Source organism: Epinephelus lanceolatus, chromosome 8 (assembly GCF_041903045.1).
Source record: "Epinephelus lanceolatus isolate andai-2023 chromosome 8, ASM4190304v1, whole genome shotgun sequence".
Lineage (NCBI taxonomy): Eukaryota > Metazoa > Chordata > Actinopteri > Perciformes > Serranidae > Epinephelus > Epinephelus lanceolatus.
Window position 1 is genome coordinate 6,815,008 of NC_135741.1, and position 18,662 is coordinate 6,833,669.

General features: G+C 41.2%; 1 protein-coding gene across 1 annotated transcript; it reads left to right on the forward strand.

Annotated features, from left to right (window-relative positions):
* Positions 1 to 1,997: 1,997 nt before the first annotated feature.
* Positions 1,998 to 15,709, forward strand: r3hdml (R3H domain containing-like). The gene is made up of 8 exons (XM_033629878.2): positions 1,998 to 2,071; positions 3,131 to 3,194; positions 4,877 to 6,028; positions 7,631 to 7,963; positions 9,197 to 9,315; positions 9,432 to 9,534; positions 10,454 to 10,569; positions 15,074 to 15,709. Exons 3-8 carry the CDS (start codon positions 6,023 to 6,025, stop codon positions 15,204 to 15,206), a joined length of 810 nt encoding a protein of 269 aa, XP_033485769.2. The 5' UTR covers positions 1,998 to 2,071; positions 3,131 to 3,194; positions 4,877 to 6,022; the 3' UTR covers positions 15,207 to 15,709.
* Positions 15,710 to 18,662: the final 2,953 nt, after the last annotated feature.

Consider the following 18,662-nt stretch of genomic DNA (forward strand, 5'->3'; position numbering starts at 1 on the left):
ACCAAGTTTAGTAAAAATCCATATGGCGCTTAGGCCTAGATAAGAAATTAGCTCTCTAGCGCCCCCATTTTGTTTGATGGGGTCAATAATGGAGGGGTCCCCTCAGATTATGTGTGGTCATATGCCTACAAAGTTGCGTGGTGATGGGTGAAACCCTTGAGATGTTATACACCTTTATGTGATGAGCCACGCCCTCCGCAATATTCATTGCCTTATAGAAGCTCAGTTTTAGTAAGTTTTCCAACTTTTGCCAAGAGGGAACTTTAGATATTGGTCCCTAGATTATGTTCACCCAGTTTCATGCAGATCACTCAAACTTCCTAGGAAGAGATCAATTTGAAGTGTTTTTCAAAAAATTCAAAATGGTGGAAAATCTATATAAGCAGAAGTTATGGGTTCTTGAGGCAAATGTGTTCCTCATGAGGAGAGGCATCTCTGTGCAAAGTTTCATGTCTCTACGACATACGGGGCATGAGATATGCCCATTCAAAGTTTGCAATTTCAATTGGTTGCTATAGCGCCCCCCTTTGGCCAATTGATGTAATATTGCTTCATTGGCATCCTCCCATGACCCTCTACCACTGTGCCAAATTTCACATGGATTGACCAAGTCAGTGAGGAGAAAAACGTGGAACAGACACACAGACAGAGTTTTCCTCATTATATAGTAAGAAGAAGACTACATACTGCTGCAACCCAGTGCAGCACTCACTACTTTCTCCTCACTATCAGATCTTTGAATAAGTTTCATGTGATCAGTGGGAGCTCCATCAGCAGCCGCTGACAGGCTAATACTCCGCTGCAGGTCTGAGACATTTCAGCTGAGCTATGAGCACGGATAGGTCACTGAACGGGCCTAACAAGCAAGTGTCAGGGGGCCCTAAACCTTCACCTACAAAATGTCAAATGTCAAATGTCAAATTAACATATACCGACCAGAAAGAGACTCAAAGTGACAACAAAGAGATGCAAAGGCACCGCAGAGAGACACAAAATAACTACAAAAACAGGCACATAGAAACACAACTCGAACACAAGGAGGCACACAATGATTACAAAGTGATACGAAGCAACCAAAAAGGCAAAAATAATTACCTTACAGAGACATTTATTTACATAAATAAGACACAAAACTACCCCAGAGACCAAAACTACTACAAAAAAGCATAAAACAACCACAAGACACAAAATTACTTCAAAGAGACATAAAACAAGCACAAAGTCTGTGTGTCTTGCTCCTATGTAGAAGAGGTGGCGGGGTCCTTTGCATATCTGTGCCCAGGGGACCACTGTCTCAAAATCTGCCCGTGGATATGCATCCCTTTTGTTAGGAAAGCTGTAAAATGTTTTTACTCTTCATCATAAAATAAGAACCAAACGTGTTGCTGAGAGATTTTGTCCAGTTCGGACTGTTTTCCTCCTCTGAGACATGTACAGGTGTGTGTGTGTGATGAATGTGTGTGTGGTGTCATCTATTGGCTCCAAACAAATACTAAATATTTCAAACACTGTGATGCAAAACAAATGCAGCAGTGCCCTCTTGGAAGCCACTATGGCAGATAAAAGATAAAGTGCCCTTCCATTGGATAAAACATGATGCAGTGCCATGTACGCTGCCCTTCAGGCTAGAAAACCTTTACGATAAGCAGAGGATGAATGCTAATGACTTTGCTGAGCACTATATTGAGTGAAATGTCTCGACAACTATTTGATGGATGACCATTAAATGTGAATACATCATTGTTCCCCTCAGGATGAATTATAATAACTGTGGTGTAGCACCATCATCAGGTCAAAATTTTAATTAATCCAACATTATAGTTTATGACCAAATTGTCACAAAGTCTGCTTCTCTCTTCCTCTCTCCAGCCTCCTCCTCAGGTCCCTGCATTGCCATTCTCCATCCATCCACCAGATGCCCTCAGACTCTCCCACCTGTCCCGATCACATGACTTCCCCACCCACCTGCTCACCTGTTTCCACTTTCCCTCGTCAGCCCTGCTGTAAACAACTGCGCCATTTTCACTCATTGCTTTGTGCCTTCCTGTCCAGCCTCCTGTACCTGCTGCCTGTGAGCTCACACACCTTCATCCTAACAATAAATCCCTGAACTGATCCTGTCTGCCCAGTTTGGGTCCTGTCTCTTGTTGCCTCACACTCACCTGACAGCCTGACAGCTATTTACATCAGGGAGGCGCCTGATTCCTAATCCTAATTGCATTTTTGTGGTTTATTTATAGCATATATTAACATACTTTTTGGCTTTTCTTTGTAGTAATCTTGGTTTGTGTTTTATATTGCTTGTTTTAGAGCTGTATATTTTTTATTTTGTATTTTTGTTCTATGTAGTGTGTCTGTAGCTTATGTTGCGACCTGTCTTTCCTTACTTTGGTTGCTAAGGTCCTCTGTGCAACAGTTTAACAAACTTTCAGCAAGTCTTTAAGTATAGGACCAAGATAAGGAGAAAAATCCAAATACTTGAGGATGTTTTGTACAACAAAGTCAGATCACACTTATGTTTGCTTCTATTTCATAACAGGTGAGAATAATAAATAAATCTCACACTAATAAGTCATGTAATGGTTTAGTAACGATACTCCGAGCCTGTGTGTTTGGTTTTGCATTTTGCCAGTTATTATAGGCCCAGGCTTGGCCAGTTTAAAGTACTTTACTCATTTTTTAAACTAGTGTGATGGTAGTAGTATCATAACACATACCCAAAGGCATGATTCAAGGCCGATCAGGGCGAATTTTCTCACATATCTCATCTTGAATCACCAGAAATGGCTTCAAAATAATAGAATGCCACATTGGCCTCAGTATTTTTGAATTAAATTGTAACTAAAGGTTATGAAATTAAGCACAGAGAGTAGTTGAGCTCATACTTGATTTCAGGGAACTGCTAAATTTGGCACATGTTCTACACAGTCACATCACGCTTCTTGAACTACTTTTTTCCCGATCAGAGCAAACTGTTATTAACAGTTGTGTAACAGACATATCATTCACTAACACAGATTTTACTCATGTTCTTAGAATATTCTTACTACTACTCTAGCTACACAATATGTCCAGTTTCTAGAGACATAAATTCTTTTTACTTAATTCATCATGTGTTTTTTTTTTTTAGTTCCTGAACCAACTTTACAATGTGGTGTGGCGAACAGCAATGTGACAAGATGACAGTGAAGAATGTGAGTAAACAATTAAGTGGTCTCTTGTTACATTCACATTCATGTCTGTGTTTGAAACAAGTGACAACCTCCAGGGCTGACGAGTGGAGCCACTGCAGTAGTGCCAAAAACAGCAGTTCATCAACTGGCCACTTGAGGCTGGTTGCAAAATTTTTTTATGATGATCCCCAAATGTTATTAAGGCTTAAAGTTCTGCATAATTAAGGGCATGGCCACTTTGACTGGCAGGCTGTCTGCTCAGCCTCACCACAGGCCTCTCAACTTGACCTCCTGACTGTGTTTTAAGGTGTTGCCTGTCAGCCTGTCAGAGATTTTTTTTGTACAAATATTGGGTAAATAATGAAGCTTGCTGTGCAGATCATTTTATCAACTGACAAGACACCAGTACTCCAGTTTTTCGGTGAATGAAATTCTATTATCATTTTATTCATATGTTAGCGCTAATTAGCATGTATCTTTGCTTTTCTGGCTTGTTAGCTCGTTGTCTCGCTATCTAGCCACCAACCGGCATGCACCAAAGTCCAAACGTAATACAGAAGTGTTAGAATTTAGGGTGGTAATACTTTTCAACAAAGGGTGTCTGTGTGAGGCTGGAAGACAAAGCTTCACCGTGTTGATGTTAGTTAGCCACAGTAATGCTATGTAATTCAAACCCTTACAGTGTATTATCGGTTTATAATCTGGTGTTCATGATTGTGACGTCTGGGAAAGTATTGCATCTTTTATATTTGAGGTTTGAAACCATGTTGAACCAACACAGTTTACGTTCCTTGTCCAAACTGTGAGCAAGAAAAGTCAAAGAGTTCATTTCATTCTGTGCACACAGAGCTTTTCGTAGATTGAGATTTCTCACACTAGATGACATTTCTAATTATCTCACACACATTGCAGAAGTTTGGGTGGGCACGGGTGGGTAAAGAAAATACTGTAATTTACAGGCAGTGGCTTGAATTGCAGTGGGTTTCCAAAAGGTGCCAGTCACATGATAGTAACTAAAAAAACTAATTTTACAATGGTATCAGATTGCTTTTGAGATTTTATTTCATGTTCCAGTTGTTCTCTCTGTGTCTGAGCTCTGGTCCCAGTGATCTCTTTGACCCCAGACTGCAGAGCCAGGTGGCGGTGGTGGTGGTGGTGCAGTGTACCTTGGCAGTGTCCTCCGCCTCTTGTTAGAGCATATTACACATGGCAGGGGATCTGGGGCCGTTCCTGGAACCAACAACAGCTGGAGATGAATCCTGGCTCTGCTGCCACTGTTCTCCATTTTTGTTTAATCTGTGTTCTGCTCGGTCTTTCCCCAAGGCGTGCTTATTTAAGCTTTTTATTGTGTTTTATCAAAACAGCATCAGGAAAGGCAGGAGGGATGCCAAAACATGTGCTCCAGTAAGGCAGCCTCAAGCTCTTAAATAAAGGGCTTAGATACTAATATTGATTTAGAAAGAATGAATTGAGAAAAACTTTATTTAAAGGTACAGTGTGTAGAATTTAGGGGGGGTGTATTGGCAGAATTGGGATATAAATATGTTTTCTGTAGTGTGTGATCATCTGAAAATAAGAATTGGTGTGTTTTTGTTACCTTAGACTGAGCCGTTTATATCTATGTAGAGCAGGTAGTCGTCCATTATTCAGTGATTTTACCAGTTTAAATCATTGTCCATTTGTTTTGGATAATTTGGCTCCAGGTAAAAAACCTCCGGGATGCAGACATCGAAGGCCGAGAGTGAAGAGCGAAAAAGTGCCACACATCATCCCTTTTTTCGTCATCATTTTTCCCATTGTCCAATCGGATGATTTGAGAGGCGGGCCTTCTGTGGTGGTCACGACAACAAGTTTACAGTTGTTAAACATTGGAGGAGAAACTGGTGGTAGCGGCTGCTGGATACCCAGAGCTATACGGCCCGACGCTAGCCAGCAGGTTGTCAAACTGCCCCTGAGTCACCCTAAAATATGCCTGGAAACATCCATCATGGAGGAGAAGCTCCTGGACCAACTGGTGGTACTCCCCATGATCCAGCCTCTTTTTTAGGGTCTCATGTACCCACACAGATCTCCGTTTATCTGCTGACAGACTCTCACCTTCAACCAGAGCTACAGACAGTACCCTCTGCCTCAACATTTTAGGAACTAGATACTGATTACTGTGAAAAAACAAACAATCAAACAAAAAACGGTTGATTGATTACACAAGAAGGTTAGGGTAAGAAGGTGTTGGGATGGTTGCCTGGCAACAATTAAAAGGCATTCAATTAAAAAGGCAGTACAGTGTGCCTCGCATTTTGCAACCTGCAATTTAAGTATACATGCAGGATACTTCTGGGGTCATACATATGTATACCTTCTAATTTAAATGTTTGTATATGTGTTTTATAGGAAATGTTAAAAATACTGCACATTTTAGACAATTAAATTTTCCTTTCATCTCCATTATACACATCATGATGTAATGTGTCATAACTAACTTATTATATATGTTTACACAGTGCTTATAAATGATAAAGTTAGGGTGTTAAAGTGTTCAGCATTTCTTTCATGAAACAAATCAGACTTGAATTTAAACTTCTGAACAACGGCCAGTAAAATATGTCATGATTTCAGCTCTGAAAGATAATTTCCTGTGGTTGTGATTTTCTCTCAGTGGAGAGAAACTAAAAAAGAGACAGACTGTAAGTCTATAAAAAAGGAAGAAGAAAAAGAAGAGGACACATACAGGAGGGTTTTGTGTTGGTCCAGTAAAAACTCTCTGCCACACATACTTTGGCTTGTTTGCAAAGGCTCGTGTTGGAGCGAGGATCTCCCCGTCTCTCTCTGCTCTGTGAAAGGATCCACTGATGAAGGTATGACACTCAGCTCTTTTCTTCTTTGTGTAACAAATGTGCTCACTGATGATTGTTTGACTATACATGTTGAATGTTTTTCCATAAGGTTATGACCACATGCTGAATTCTCCTCATTATGTTTGTATTTATAAGGGTTCATTTGCAAAAACAGATACATCAGTTTTTAGTCATTCTCATGAATCATGTCTTTTGTGCACTCCAGGGAACATCAGTTAATCTGGTGTTAGTTTATTCATTTTAAAAGTTATCAACAATATGTGGATATTTTGTTAATGTTAATGAGAGCATAACATAACTATGTATCCATGTTTTTGATTCATAGATAGGTAGATAGACAGAAGGACAGACAGAAGGACAGGTAGGTAGGTAGGTGGATGGATGAATGGATGGATGGTTGGACAGACAGAAGGACAGATAGAAGGACACATCGGTAGGTGGATGGATGGATAGATGATAGATAGACAGATATACAGAAGGACAGACAGATGAACAGGTAGGTAGGTGGGTGGATGGATAGATGGATGGATAGATGATAGATGATAGACGGACGGATGGACGGACGGACGGATGGATGGATATATAGATGGATGATGGATGGATGGATGGATAGATGGATGGATGGATATATAGATGGATGATAGATGGATGGATGGATGGATATATAGATGGATGGATAGATGGATGGATGGATATATAGATGATAGACAAACAGGGATGGATGGATGGATGGATATATACATGATAGACAAACAGGGATGGATGGATAGATGGATAGATGGATAGATGATAGACAAACAGGGATGGATGGATAGATAGATAAGAAGGATAGATAAATGATAGATAGTTAGAGAAAGGTAGAAGGATAGATACATGATAGATGGGTATGTCATGTTGAAGTATCTGATGAGTATAGTATGAGTAGAGAGTTACAGTGCCAGAAAAGAGTCAGATATGTTTGATTATTTAACAGGTTCAAATCAAGAAGACTGTAGTTGTAGAAAGAATACATGTATGAATCCCTAAATAAGTATAATTGATAGTCATTTTTTATTCCTTAAAGTATCCTAACTGATGGACCCCTGAGCTTCTCTTACCTTTACGATATGTTTTAGCATTTTTCTGCTCATTGTTTTGGTTTTATGGACCAAAACTGTTTTGGTTCTCTCCCAGCACTAGTCTCCTCAGACCTGACGGACTGATTCACTAAAGTAAACTATCAGAGGATCCACATCTTCTAAAATATAGGGTGAAATATCCTTAAAAAACATAATTCATGCAGAAGAGAGTTTAAGGAAATTCAATTGGTTAGAACATCAGGTGTTATGTGACTTTTAAAATATGTTTTTAGTGCAAAAGGACAACAGGTGTTATGTGACTTTACTGACATGTTGTTTTATCAGCAGGTGAAGTGTAATAATTTCATACTCAAACTTTTTCATTCTTTTTGAATGAATAAAATTAATCAGCCACCTGTTTTAATATTTGTCATCTAAAATGAGCTGAAATCAGCAAAAACTGTGTGTAATCATCAAACTCCCCACTACTGTGAGACTCTTTCAACACCAGTGTGATAATGATGTAAACTCGTCTCCTCCTCAGAGTCGTGCAGGGAGGCGGTGCAGCTGCAGCCTCCTCCCCCTCCTCCTCCTCCTCCACAGGCCTCAGATGGCTGCTGCCTGTGTTCAGCTCCTGTTGGCTGCCACCGTGTGGATGATGCCTCACATGGAAGCTGCTGCTGCAGCCGTGTTGTCGAGCTCCACAGAGCTGCTCAACATGACCGGAGCTGGAGCTGAGATAGACTTCAGGATGCTCAGTGGAGACGTCAGCAGACATAAACGAGCCATTTCATCCAGAGAGATCAACGCTCTGCTGGATTATCACAACCGAGTCCGCTCTCAGGTTTTCCCCCCCGCAGCTAATATGGAGTTCATGGTGAGGAAACACTGAGTCAGACTAGGGGCCACTGGTAAAATGTAACTAAGTACATTTACTCTACTACTTCAACTCTGCTGCATTTTTGAGACAGTTAGTTTAGTTACTTTGCAGATTGAAATTAATAATTGAAAATATAAATCAACTAATAAATGACATACAGCCAAGTGGAAGTTAAAAAGGGACAAAACTGAAACAACACATTCTTGCTTATTCTGTGGTACAAAAAATTTAAAAGACAGTGAGTAGCAGTTGCATGTTTTAGTCCAGTGGTTTTCAATTGGTGGGTCACGGTCCAAACAACACATTCTCACTGCGACCTCGTCACATATCAAAGTTTGGTCATGGACTTTCCACGCCCACATACGACGTTCAAGGTACCCTGGATGTGTTGGTTGTTGACGTTCTGGGACGCCGTGTCAAGTTCTGCCTGTTACATGCATTGTCTTCTGTCAAAATACACTTCTGACACTTCTGTCTCTTTCAAAATAAAAGCACTACGTCGGTACATCCTTCAACAACTAACACATGGTTGGGTTTAGGACAAAGGAACAGAGTTTGGCTTTAGAATCTTATGGGACACGAACACCTCTCTCTCGAGTGAAAGTCTGTGTTTGTTGGACCCATCCACCACCCCTCCCACTTGCCTGCCCCAGGCAGACTTAACTTTGTCCCGCTGCGTGTCCCCCTGACACCAAGCGCCTTAAAACTATAATGGCAATCAGCCGTGTATCACGCCGACGTTAAAGGATGCCTTTTTTCATTGGTTTTTGATGCCACAAGTCACTGCCCAAGCACAAAATTTCAACAACTTTGGAGTGAGACCGGTCTCGTCCAAAAGTGGGTCGAGGGTCTGTTCTGAATAGACCGCAAGTGACTCGAAAACATGTCAAGTTAGTAAAAAACTGGTTTTATTTTTTGAAAAAGTGAATTTCCGGCACAGAGCTTTCATCTTCAGGTGCCATCTCCTGCTGACAGACAGCCACTTCACAGAGACATTAAACTAGCTTGACGACATGGACAAATGCAAGTATGACGCTGAATATATTAAACTGTGTGGACCTTAAACTAACAACCAAGGAGAAATCTGGACCCCGTGGCTGTACCAGTTGGGAACCACTGTTTTAGTCTATTTTAAGATAAAGAGCAGAGTCTGTTTTTCTTGTTTTCTCACAGAACTGAGTAAAAAAAAACCCATCTCTGTCTTTTCCTTTCTCTGTCATGGCTCTACAGCTCTGGGACGAGTGGCTCGCTAAGTCAGCTGACTCCTGGGCTTTACGATGCGTTTGGGATCACGGTCCGACACAGGCTATGAGATATTTGGGCCAAAACCTGTCAATCACTTCAGGAAGGTAGTGCAGACTACAAAACCAGCCAAGCTCTTGGTGCACTATGGTGTTGACACTGAACTGAACACACTAAACATGTATGTATAAATGAATGATTGATTGTGCGTTGGATGTGACAGGTACCAGTCCATCACTGATCTGGTCCGGTCCTGGTACGATGAGAGGCATCACTTCTCCTACCCGAACAGATGCAGTGGATCAGTGTGCTCTCACTACACTCAGGTAGAAGATTTTCTCTTTGGACTGAGGAGGGGTCGAGATGGATTTGTTCATTTTGTGCATTCAAAGAGAGCATAGACTGAATAAACCCCCCCCCCCCTGCTAGAAATAGGGTTGAATTGAATGAGTCCAATAAACACCGACTTTCACGTCATGGTTTGAGTTGAAGGTGTGAGAAAGAATAGTATCAGTAACATTGTTAACACTGTGCTACATTACAGAAAAATACAAAACCGTACTAATGAACCTTCATTAATATAGGCCTATATTTTATCTACAAGTGCACATCACACACTGAGCGAGCCGCCTGTTAATGACGCTGTGGGCTAATGGGCATGTAGCTGCTTCCATGTCTCAGATGATACGTCATGTTTGTAGTCGACCAATGAAGATGAGTTTACATATCACCTTGGGTTCGTCCTTCACCTTCTCAAAATGATCCCACACTTTGGATTTCCTGCCCGACATGTTATTAACTAGCCCGTGGAATAACCGCAGGTACCAGCCCTGGAAATTAACCTGACTCCTGTCTGACTGCTGGGCGTGGACACTTCCTGTGTCTGTCCTTTCAAATTATATTCCCACATGGTCCAGTCAGATAGGTTTTGATTTATTTTTAAAGGTGCAGCTCTGACCTGTGACTTGCTGACTAATGACCTTTCTGGTCGACTAACATTTGGTCGACGATTAGGGGGCAGCCTTATTTTTCATACAAATGAAATTTCAGATTCAACCCTCTAAACCCCACCCTGATGGACCCCATTTTTGTACAGTCCCTTATGATGAATTGACAAATCTTTTCATGACGCCTCTGTCAGTGCATATATGACATTGGTTGAGTTATGCCTTTTTTTTAATGTGGACATTTGCATGGTTTCAGTTTATATATTAGCATCAGAATGTGTTTTATGTTTCCTCTCAGATGGTGTGGGCGAGCACCAACAGAGTGGGATGTGCTGTCAGGAAGTGCTCAAACATGTACGTGTTTGGAAACACATGGAGGGAGGCAACGCTGCTCGTCTGCAACTACTCTGTAAAGTAAGAAGAGCTTTAAGGAGGAGTTTGACTTTTTTTTTTTTTTAAGAAATACATTTTCTTGCCGAGAGTTACATGAAAATATCAAAAGACTGGAAACGAGGGATACCATATCCTGGCTCTGTTCAAAGGCAACAAAATCTGCTAATGAGATAAGCTAAACAGCTGCTGGCTGTGGCTTCATATTCAGCGTAGAGACATGAACATTTTAATGAATTTCCCATTTAACTCTTGGCAAGAGGAATGAGTGTATCTCCACAAACGTTAATGTATTCCATTAGTTCTATCTATTCTTTATCTCCTTCCTCCTAACTAGTGGTGAACTGAATACATTTACTACATTTAAGTATACTTGGGTACAGTTTTAAGGTATTTTACCTCAGTACTACTTACTTTAAAAATGATGCATTGCTGCATTAAGTCTTGTGTGAGATCATGAGACACAGTACTGTCCTGCCCACAGTGGCAACAAGGCCAAGCACTCATGGCTGTGCCTGCCTTAGGTTGTCCCGAGCTCTGCAGGGGGACTTTCCCGTCATAGGCGAACCAGTCCTCCATCACTTACCATACTTTCACCATACCACACTTGCTTTTTTCAAGTTTCATCAAATCTGAAATGTTTATTCCCTGTCAGTTACCTCCTCTATTTGAGGAGGCAAAGGCCACGCTAGTCCAATTTTTCTCACTGCTCTCCTTTTTTTAATATACAAAGGGCACATATGGACAGCGTGACCTTTTTATGGGTGATGCCCCGTAGTGATATTCCACGTAACTGGGGGCGTTTGCGTGACAGCCTTCCTCAGCACAGTTATGGTTCTGCATCCCCTTCAGTCTTTCCTTCTGCTCTCTCTCCAGTCTTTCATTCTGCTCTCTCTCCAGTCTTTCCTTCTCTCTCCTCAGCCTTTCCCTCTCCTCTACCCTCTTCACCTTCTGCTCCAGTTTGTATTTTTTGTAGACCAGCCACCTCCTTCTTTCGAGCAGGCTCCGAATTTTTATATTCAGTTGTATCTCTTTCTCTGGTGTGCAGCCAGCTGAAACTAAAAACATATAAAAAGTCTGGAGTTCAGTTGTACACCTGCATACCTACGCAGTTGTTACAGCATACATGTTGGCAAGTGAGATTAGTGGGTTAGCCGGCTTTCTTCTAGCTTAACTGAGTAGAATCAGTTTGTTCTCCATGATGATTATTTGAGTTATAGTAGGGATTCATGTGCCCACTCTAAGATTAAAACAAGGCCTGACAGGCTAATAAATGATGAGAACAGGCCTGAACAGGACAACACCAGAACGGCTCCCGGCGGGCGTATTTCTGCCTTGATGGTGCGCCACGACCGGCTCTGGGTCAGCTGGGAAAGGCTTGAGACGAAGCAGGCTCACGGCTTATGTGTTTGCCACTTTCTTTTTCATTTTAACCCACACCATGATCTTTTCCTGACCCTAACCAAGTGGTTTTTGTGCCTAAACCTAACCAGACCTGAACCACAGGGCATCATGATGATTTTGGAACAACGGGACTTCGGAACAATGGGTTTAATATGGTCGGAACAATGGGATGTCGGACCAATGGGCAGACCCCACTTATTCATAATGGAGGATATATAAAGTAATACAATTTTAAAATATAGTGGCGGGGCTTTTACTCACCACAGCTGCAGAGACTACCAGCTTCATTTAAACGGATTTATTATTCCACTGTATCTTTATATTTTTACTTTTTATCCGCTCCTGTTTGCCTTGATAAAGTTAATGCATCGCGCCATCATTTCAAACTCAACACTTCCTGTATCTGTTTCAAATTAAAGGCCCCTTATAACCTCGGCTGAGAGAATCCCTTCATTTTCTAAAAAGGCTTTTATTGTGAAACATTTGCAGGAACTTGTTGTGGAGGATTCAGTGACTTGTATGTTTGCATACGGTACTTCAAATGTAGCTCCTGCCATCTGCTGGCACTTTTTACGTTACTACAACATTTCGGCTGGCACATGAACAGACACAGTGACTGAAATAATAGTAATGATAATAAAAATAGGACAAGAATAGTCTGATGACACACACATCGCGAAAGAAGACCATGGTGTAGTCTGTCATGTCTGTCGGTCAAGTCACGGCATGATTTTATGACTTGAGTAAAGAATCTGAATACTATACCGGTTGAAGTGAAATTTTATGTGAAAGAATGTCAGTTGACTTTCTTACCTTTATGTCGGAGGCGTCTCTCCTCCTGAATGTTCATCTGGATGTCGTCGTCCACAAGGTCTCTCCTTGCATTGTGCCACCAAATGTATAGTCTTGAACACAGGCCCATACTTCTTCTCTCCTCCTGGCTCTCTCTCTCCTTCCTCTCCTCCTTCTCTTTTTCTTTTGTCTCCCTCTTGTCCGCCCCATGTGTTTGTCTCTCCTTCTTCTCTGCCTTCTGTGTCTGTGTCTCCTCCTTCCTCTGTCTTTTTTCTTCAGTTCGCTCCCTCTCAAAACTCTCTTCCAGCTCTCGTTCGTAAATACAGAAGGAGGACACCTTCTGTTTTTTTTCTCTTTCTCTCCTCATCTCATATTCTCTCGCAATTCTGTCCCACTGCTCATCTCTCATTCTCTCCATCCTCTCTCTCTCCTCCTGCTCCTGTCTTTTTCTCTCTTGCCAATCCAGGTGAAATTCGGTAACCCTCTTTATCCTCTCCGACTCCCTCTCCTCTTCTTCCCTGTTCAATCTGTCGATAATTTCCTGGATCCTTCTCCTCCTCCGTGTCCTCTCCTGCTCCTGTCTTTCTGTCTCTTCAGTCTCCTGTCTTTCTCTGTCCTTGTCATGAATAGAGGATGGTCTTTCACCACTCTGCTGTGACTCCTCAATCTTTCCCAGAGAAGGAGACCTCTCAAGTTCAGGGTTACAGGATTCAGAGGGGATGTTTTCTGTAGGTGACCATTGTCTCACTTCCCTTTTCATCCCTCCGAGTGCCTTCTGGGAGGTCGAACGCTCGTCCTCAGAAGACAAAGGGCTCTCACCCCTTCTGTACTCCCTCTGGATCGTAGGAGGATCGAGGTCTGCAGGAGACAAAGGTCTCACAGCCTTTCCTTTGGACTTCCTCTTCTTTGAAGAAGAGTTCCTATCTCCTGGAGACTGAAGTCTTGCAAAGGGATTTCGAAAAATGATTTCGAACATTCTCCCTTTATCCAACGCCAGTTTTGTTCACTGGCGTTGGATAACTGCAGACACAAACACACACAGCAGTTATTTTAGTGATCAAAATCAGATTATTTTTTCAAGCAGAAAACTAAGCAAAGTCTTAACTGACTTTCAAACTCCACTACACTTTAAGATAACATCAGATGAAACTGTATTTAGGCAGAGGGAAAGTGTTAAACTGAATTGAAGTTAACCCAGAAATATTTATTGTGATCATTGCACTGGGCAACAAGAAAACTTAGTGAAAGTTGATTTTTAAAAGCAGGTCGACCAAAAATATCATTACAACAAACACTTACAGTAAAAAGTTTGAATACAATGCTGTTGTTTCAAATTGAAATTAAGTCGTTAAGATACACAACTGACACATTACACATCTGAAATCATTCCATTCAGTAACAAAGTATAATATAGGTGATAATAATCAGAAAAATCAAAACATCATCTCAGTGCCACAGTGACATCATTGTTTTCTACAGTTTAAGGAGAAGCTTTTTCTGTTACATGACAAGAAGCCTTTTTTGTGATCAGCAAACTCAACACAAGAACATCAAAGAGAGGAGTCATTTAATCTGTCAAAGAAACTGCATGACTTCACATCACAACTTACAGATATTTTGTTTGTAACTGAGGAAAAATGCAGTGTACTTGAAAGAAACATGCAAAAATTAAATGTACTCCTCTCCCAACACAGTACAGTTCTACTGAACATTAAAATTCAAGTTAAAAGTAGTTTTAACTCTGCTGAGAAATTTGTCTTACCTCTCCAAGAGCTTGTGCAGGAATGAGACCAGAACTGTGTCCTTGCGCGTGTTTAAACTCTGACAGTTCTACTGGTTGTTTTTTTTAAACCCAAACAGAGCTTGAATGTAACTTAACTAATATTATTAACTTATATTGTTTATTTATTGAAATACTGTACTTAGGTGCTTGTACGTAACTTAAATATTTCCATTTTATGTCACTGTTGGCAACACTATCACTCGGTTCAAACCCAGGGTGGGGGAGTAGCCCTGTGCAGAGCCTGCATGCTCTCCCTGTGCAGCGTGGGCCTTCTCCAGGAACTCCGGCTTCCTCCCACAATACATGCAGGTTAATTGGGGACTCTAAATTGCCTGTAGGTGTGAATGATTGTCTGTGTCTACGTGTTTGCCCTGCAATAGTATGGTGACCTGCCCAGGGTGTACCCTGCCCCCCACACAATATGAGCTGGGATAGCCCCCCCCCCCCCCCCCCCCACCCCCCCCACCCCCAACCCCAACAGGATAAGCGGCTTCGGAAAATGAATGAATGAATGCCTCATAGCTAACATTATGTTCTTTTGTGTTTCAGAGGGAACTGGGTCGGAGAGGCTCCCTATAAAAGCGGAAAACCTTGCTCTGTCTGTCCGTCCAGCTATGGCGGCTCCTGCTGGAGAAACCAGTGCTCACCAAACACAAAGCACAGGACACTTAAAAGATATTAACACAACATGTGGTTTTAAATGTGTTTTAATGAGAGTAAAGAAGTCACAATACATTTAAAGTCAAGTTTTAACCCACACGAGGGCTGCAGCTGATGCAGCTGTCCAGTTATATTAATGAATGTTTCACACACAGGTGAGTTGATGTAGTTGTATGTATGTTTATTTTCATTGCTGTTGGTCACTAATATAATAGTACTGAACGCCAAAGAAATGTTTGCCCATTTGTATACTTCTTGAAGACATGATGGAGAGTTTTTGCACTGCTAGTGATTACTGTTTTTGATGCATTAACCAAAAATAAAGCACTTTTGTTGTACAGATCATATGTACTGTAACCTTCGATATGTTATTGATTCTTTTTCTAACCTGATTTAATATTTACTGTTTCTTTGTCCATTGTGGAAAAACTGTCAAATCATTCCTGCAGTGACTGCGTTCAACTCACAATTGTCTGTTTGCCTGACTGAACAGTAATTAAGTTATAAATAACGGATGATGCTGTATATCCCTATAAATAATCTGCTGTTCACCTCTGCTGTGTTTATTCACTGCTGCTGCAGGAAATTTTCTGTCCTGCATTTCACCTCATTACATCTCTACATTTAGCCCTCTGAGACTTTCTGTGCCATAAAACAGGAGACTAATGCTGCTTTTATGGTCCAGAATATGAGGGAATCAGCTGTGTCTCCCAACCAATTCATAAACACACACACACACACACACACACCACGACCACTAACAGCGAATGTGTGAGATATGATATTTTCGTCCAGCAAACAAAGTTCCTCACAAACAACAGTGTAAAGAGAAACCGAGCTCAGCACTTCAGTGATTGTAATCACCATTTATTTGGCAGCTCATTGTTCAGTAATGGAGAGTAGCTGGAATTTATTCTCCGTCTAAGAGAAAAGTTTGCTTACTCTTCATTTTTTGTACAGTTCTGGTTATTATAGAGAATTATGTCTTTTGTTTTGACCACTGTATAATATTACTAGTCGTCAAAGTGTCATCACTAGTCGATGCCTCCACAGACACTTAAAATGCACGAGTTGATTAGCTTAGCTTATCTTAGCTTATCTTAGCTTAGCTTAGCATAAAGACTGGAAACCAGAGACTCTATAGAATAATGAACGTAGCCACCATGATGTCACCCATTCATTTGTACTCCTGTTTTGAAACACTGGGTTCAGCATTTTGGCCATCGCCACTTGAATTTTTGGAGCCAGAAGTGACCATATTTGGAAGGAGCTGTGGAGGAGCGAAGAGTGGATCCGACTCATAGACTTTAGAGACGTCTCACCGATAGCCTGTCACTTAAAGTGGCCACACCCTTAATTATGCCTAACTTTAAGCCTTAATAAAATATAAACAGTTATTTAAAAAAAATCACACTCTGCCAGTACAGTTCTCATGGATATAGAGCTGTAGCGACCAAAACTGTTTTTTGTACCTGGCTGTGAACATGTTTATTTCTGCTGTAAAGTTGGACATTTTCACATGAGGATTGATTTGCTTTTGGAGCCAGCCTCAAGTGGCCATTAGAGGTACTGCAGGTTTTGGTACTTTCAGCTCTGAAAATTAAAACAGGAAACAGGTAAACAGTTAGCCCGGCTCTGTCTGACAGGATCAAAATCCACCTACCACCTCTGAAGCTCTCTAGTCAACATTATATATCTAATTCATATATGATAGTGAGGCTGCAGGCTAAGAAATAATCCGTCACATAAGCCCCTGTAAAACCACAATTTACAGATTGAACAAATGAGTAGTTATGTGTCCACTGGAGAGTTTTAAAGGTGCTGGCTGGTGGAATTTGTTACCTCTGGACAGAGCCAGGCTAGCGGTTCCTTCTGTTTCCAGTCTCTGTGCTAAGCTAAGCTAACTGACTGCTGGCAGCAGCTTCAAAAAAAAAAAGTACTTTTATGAGATCTTGCAAAACTTTTGCGCAAAAGTCAATCAGGACCGCCAAGTCACAGATTGTTTTTCGACGAAAGTGTCCTCTTGCGTTAAGTAGTCACTTCAGATGTCTCTCACTTACATGAAAACCGTGTTTACTCGCGAGCACTGATTTAATGTCTTTATATTTGAGGCCAATCTCAAAATAAAACTCTATGAACCTCTCCCACAGGTGAATGCGCTCCATTGTTGCATTTGTTTGCAGTCTCTATGGGCCAAACTGACCCAGAAGTACATTACCTAAATTAAACTTTTGCGAGATCTCGCAACTGTCTATTTTTTTCTCTTCCATGTCCCTTTAGGGGCTCCGTAGTATCCATCTTCTCATCTAACTCTCGGCAAGAAAGCAGAAAGGGCTTATTTAACAAATTGTATAATTATTCATTAAAGGAGCTGTATGAAACATCACTACTACAAATGCAGCTGTAGCCAGTATCTCACTATCACTATCCTCATTCATATTTTAAGAGGCTACAAATTATGTTCAGCCACAAAATAAACCTGGAAAGCTGCAAATCAGAACAGAAGTACAGAGTTGTTGCATAGAGATGATACACCATCTCATCTAGTTGCACTGGTGTGAACCAGCAGATGTTTATAACGTTGCAGAATAGTGCATTGCAAGTAGAAGCTTGTTGGGAATCTTTGGTCTGAACTGGGCTTAACACTGTTAGCTCTGTCAGCACTGTTCGCACTGTTAACATTAGATACTAGGCACCGGCTCAGCCACCTCCATGTTGAGAGCTGTGTGCGGGCAATCCTGACTAAGACTCAGCTGTGAATGTTGCATACAGCTCCTTTAAGGGTCTGTGAGCTCCTTTAAGGGTCTGTGAATTCATATTAAGACCATAAAACACCAGTGGTGTTATAGTATAAATAAACGTTTGTACAAATAAATCATGTTAAATATTATTATTATTTTTGTGAGTGACCAAAGGAAATATGTACACTTGCTGATATTAGTAAAGATGGAGCTGCATGCTGCAAAATTTGCCTTTATGAAGTGAAACCGTTGTTAAATTTCCATTTCAGCTGGGATACTGTGGAAATAACATTTTAAAATTAGATTTGAGTGGGCGTCTTCTTGCCATCCACGGCGACATTTCCCCCCTTAGTCAAAACAAAACTGGTGACGCCACTCATCATACACAGTTTGCTCGCTGCCACCCTCAGTACATTCTCCACTCCTCTCTGTCTTTTATGTCACTCCCCACCCTCCAGCTTTCTCTCTCCTTTTTGTATAAACTCAATTTCTCATTCAACTCACTCCCAACCTGTATCTGCAGAAACGTCTGTTTAGTGATGAGAAAGAGGGAAAAGCACATAATAACTTCATGTCTATTTGAGTTTCTATCATCATGTTGCCTTAGTTACAGCTGCTATATAGATTGGTGTCCATACGAGCCTGGTTACTGTTTAACCTCCCCACCCACATTTGCCCAGATTAGGAAAATCAATAAGATAACAGCGGCAACACCGGCCTTACCTTGCACCAACAAC

Excerpts from the sequence above, each read along its gene's own strand:
- r3hdml (XM_033629878.2), top strand. Across the intron at positions 9,535-10,453 it reads TGTGCTCTCACTACACTCAG|ATGGTGTGGGCGAGCACCAA; the intron begins GTAGAAGATTTT and ends GTTTCCTCTCAG. Across the intron at positions 10,570-15,073 it reads GTCTGCAACTACTCTGTAAA|AGGGAACTGGGTCGGAGAGG; the intron begins GTAAGAAGAGCT and ends TTTGTGTTTCAG.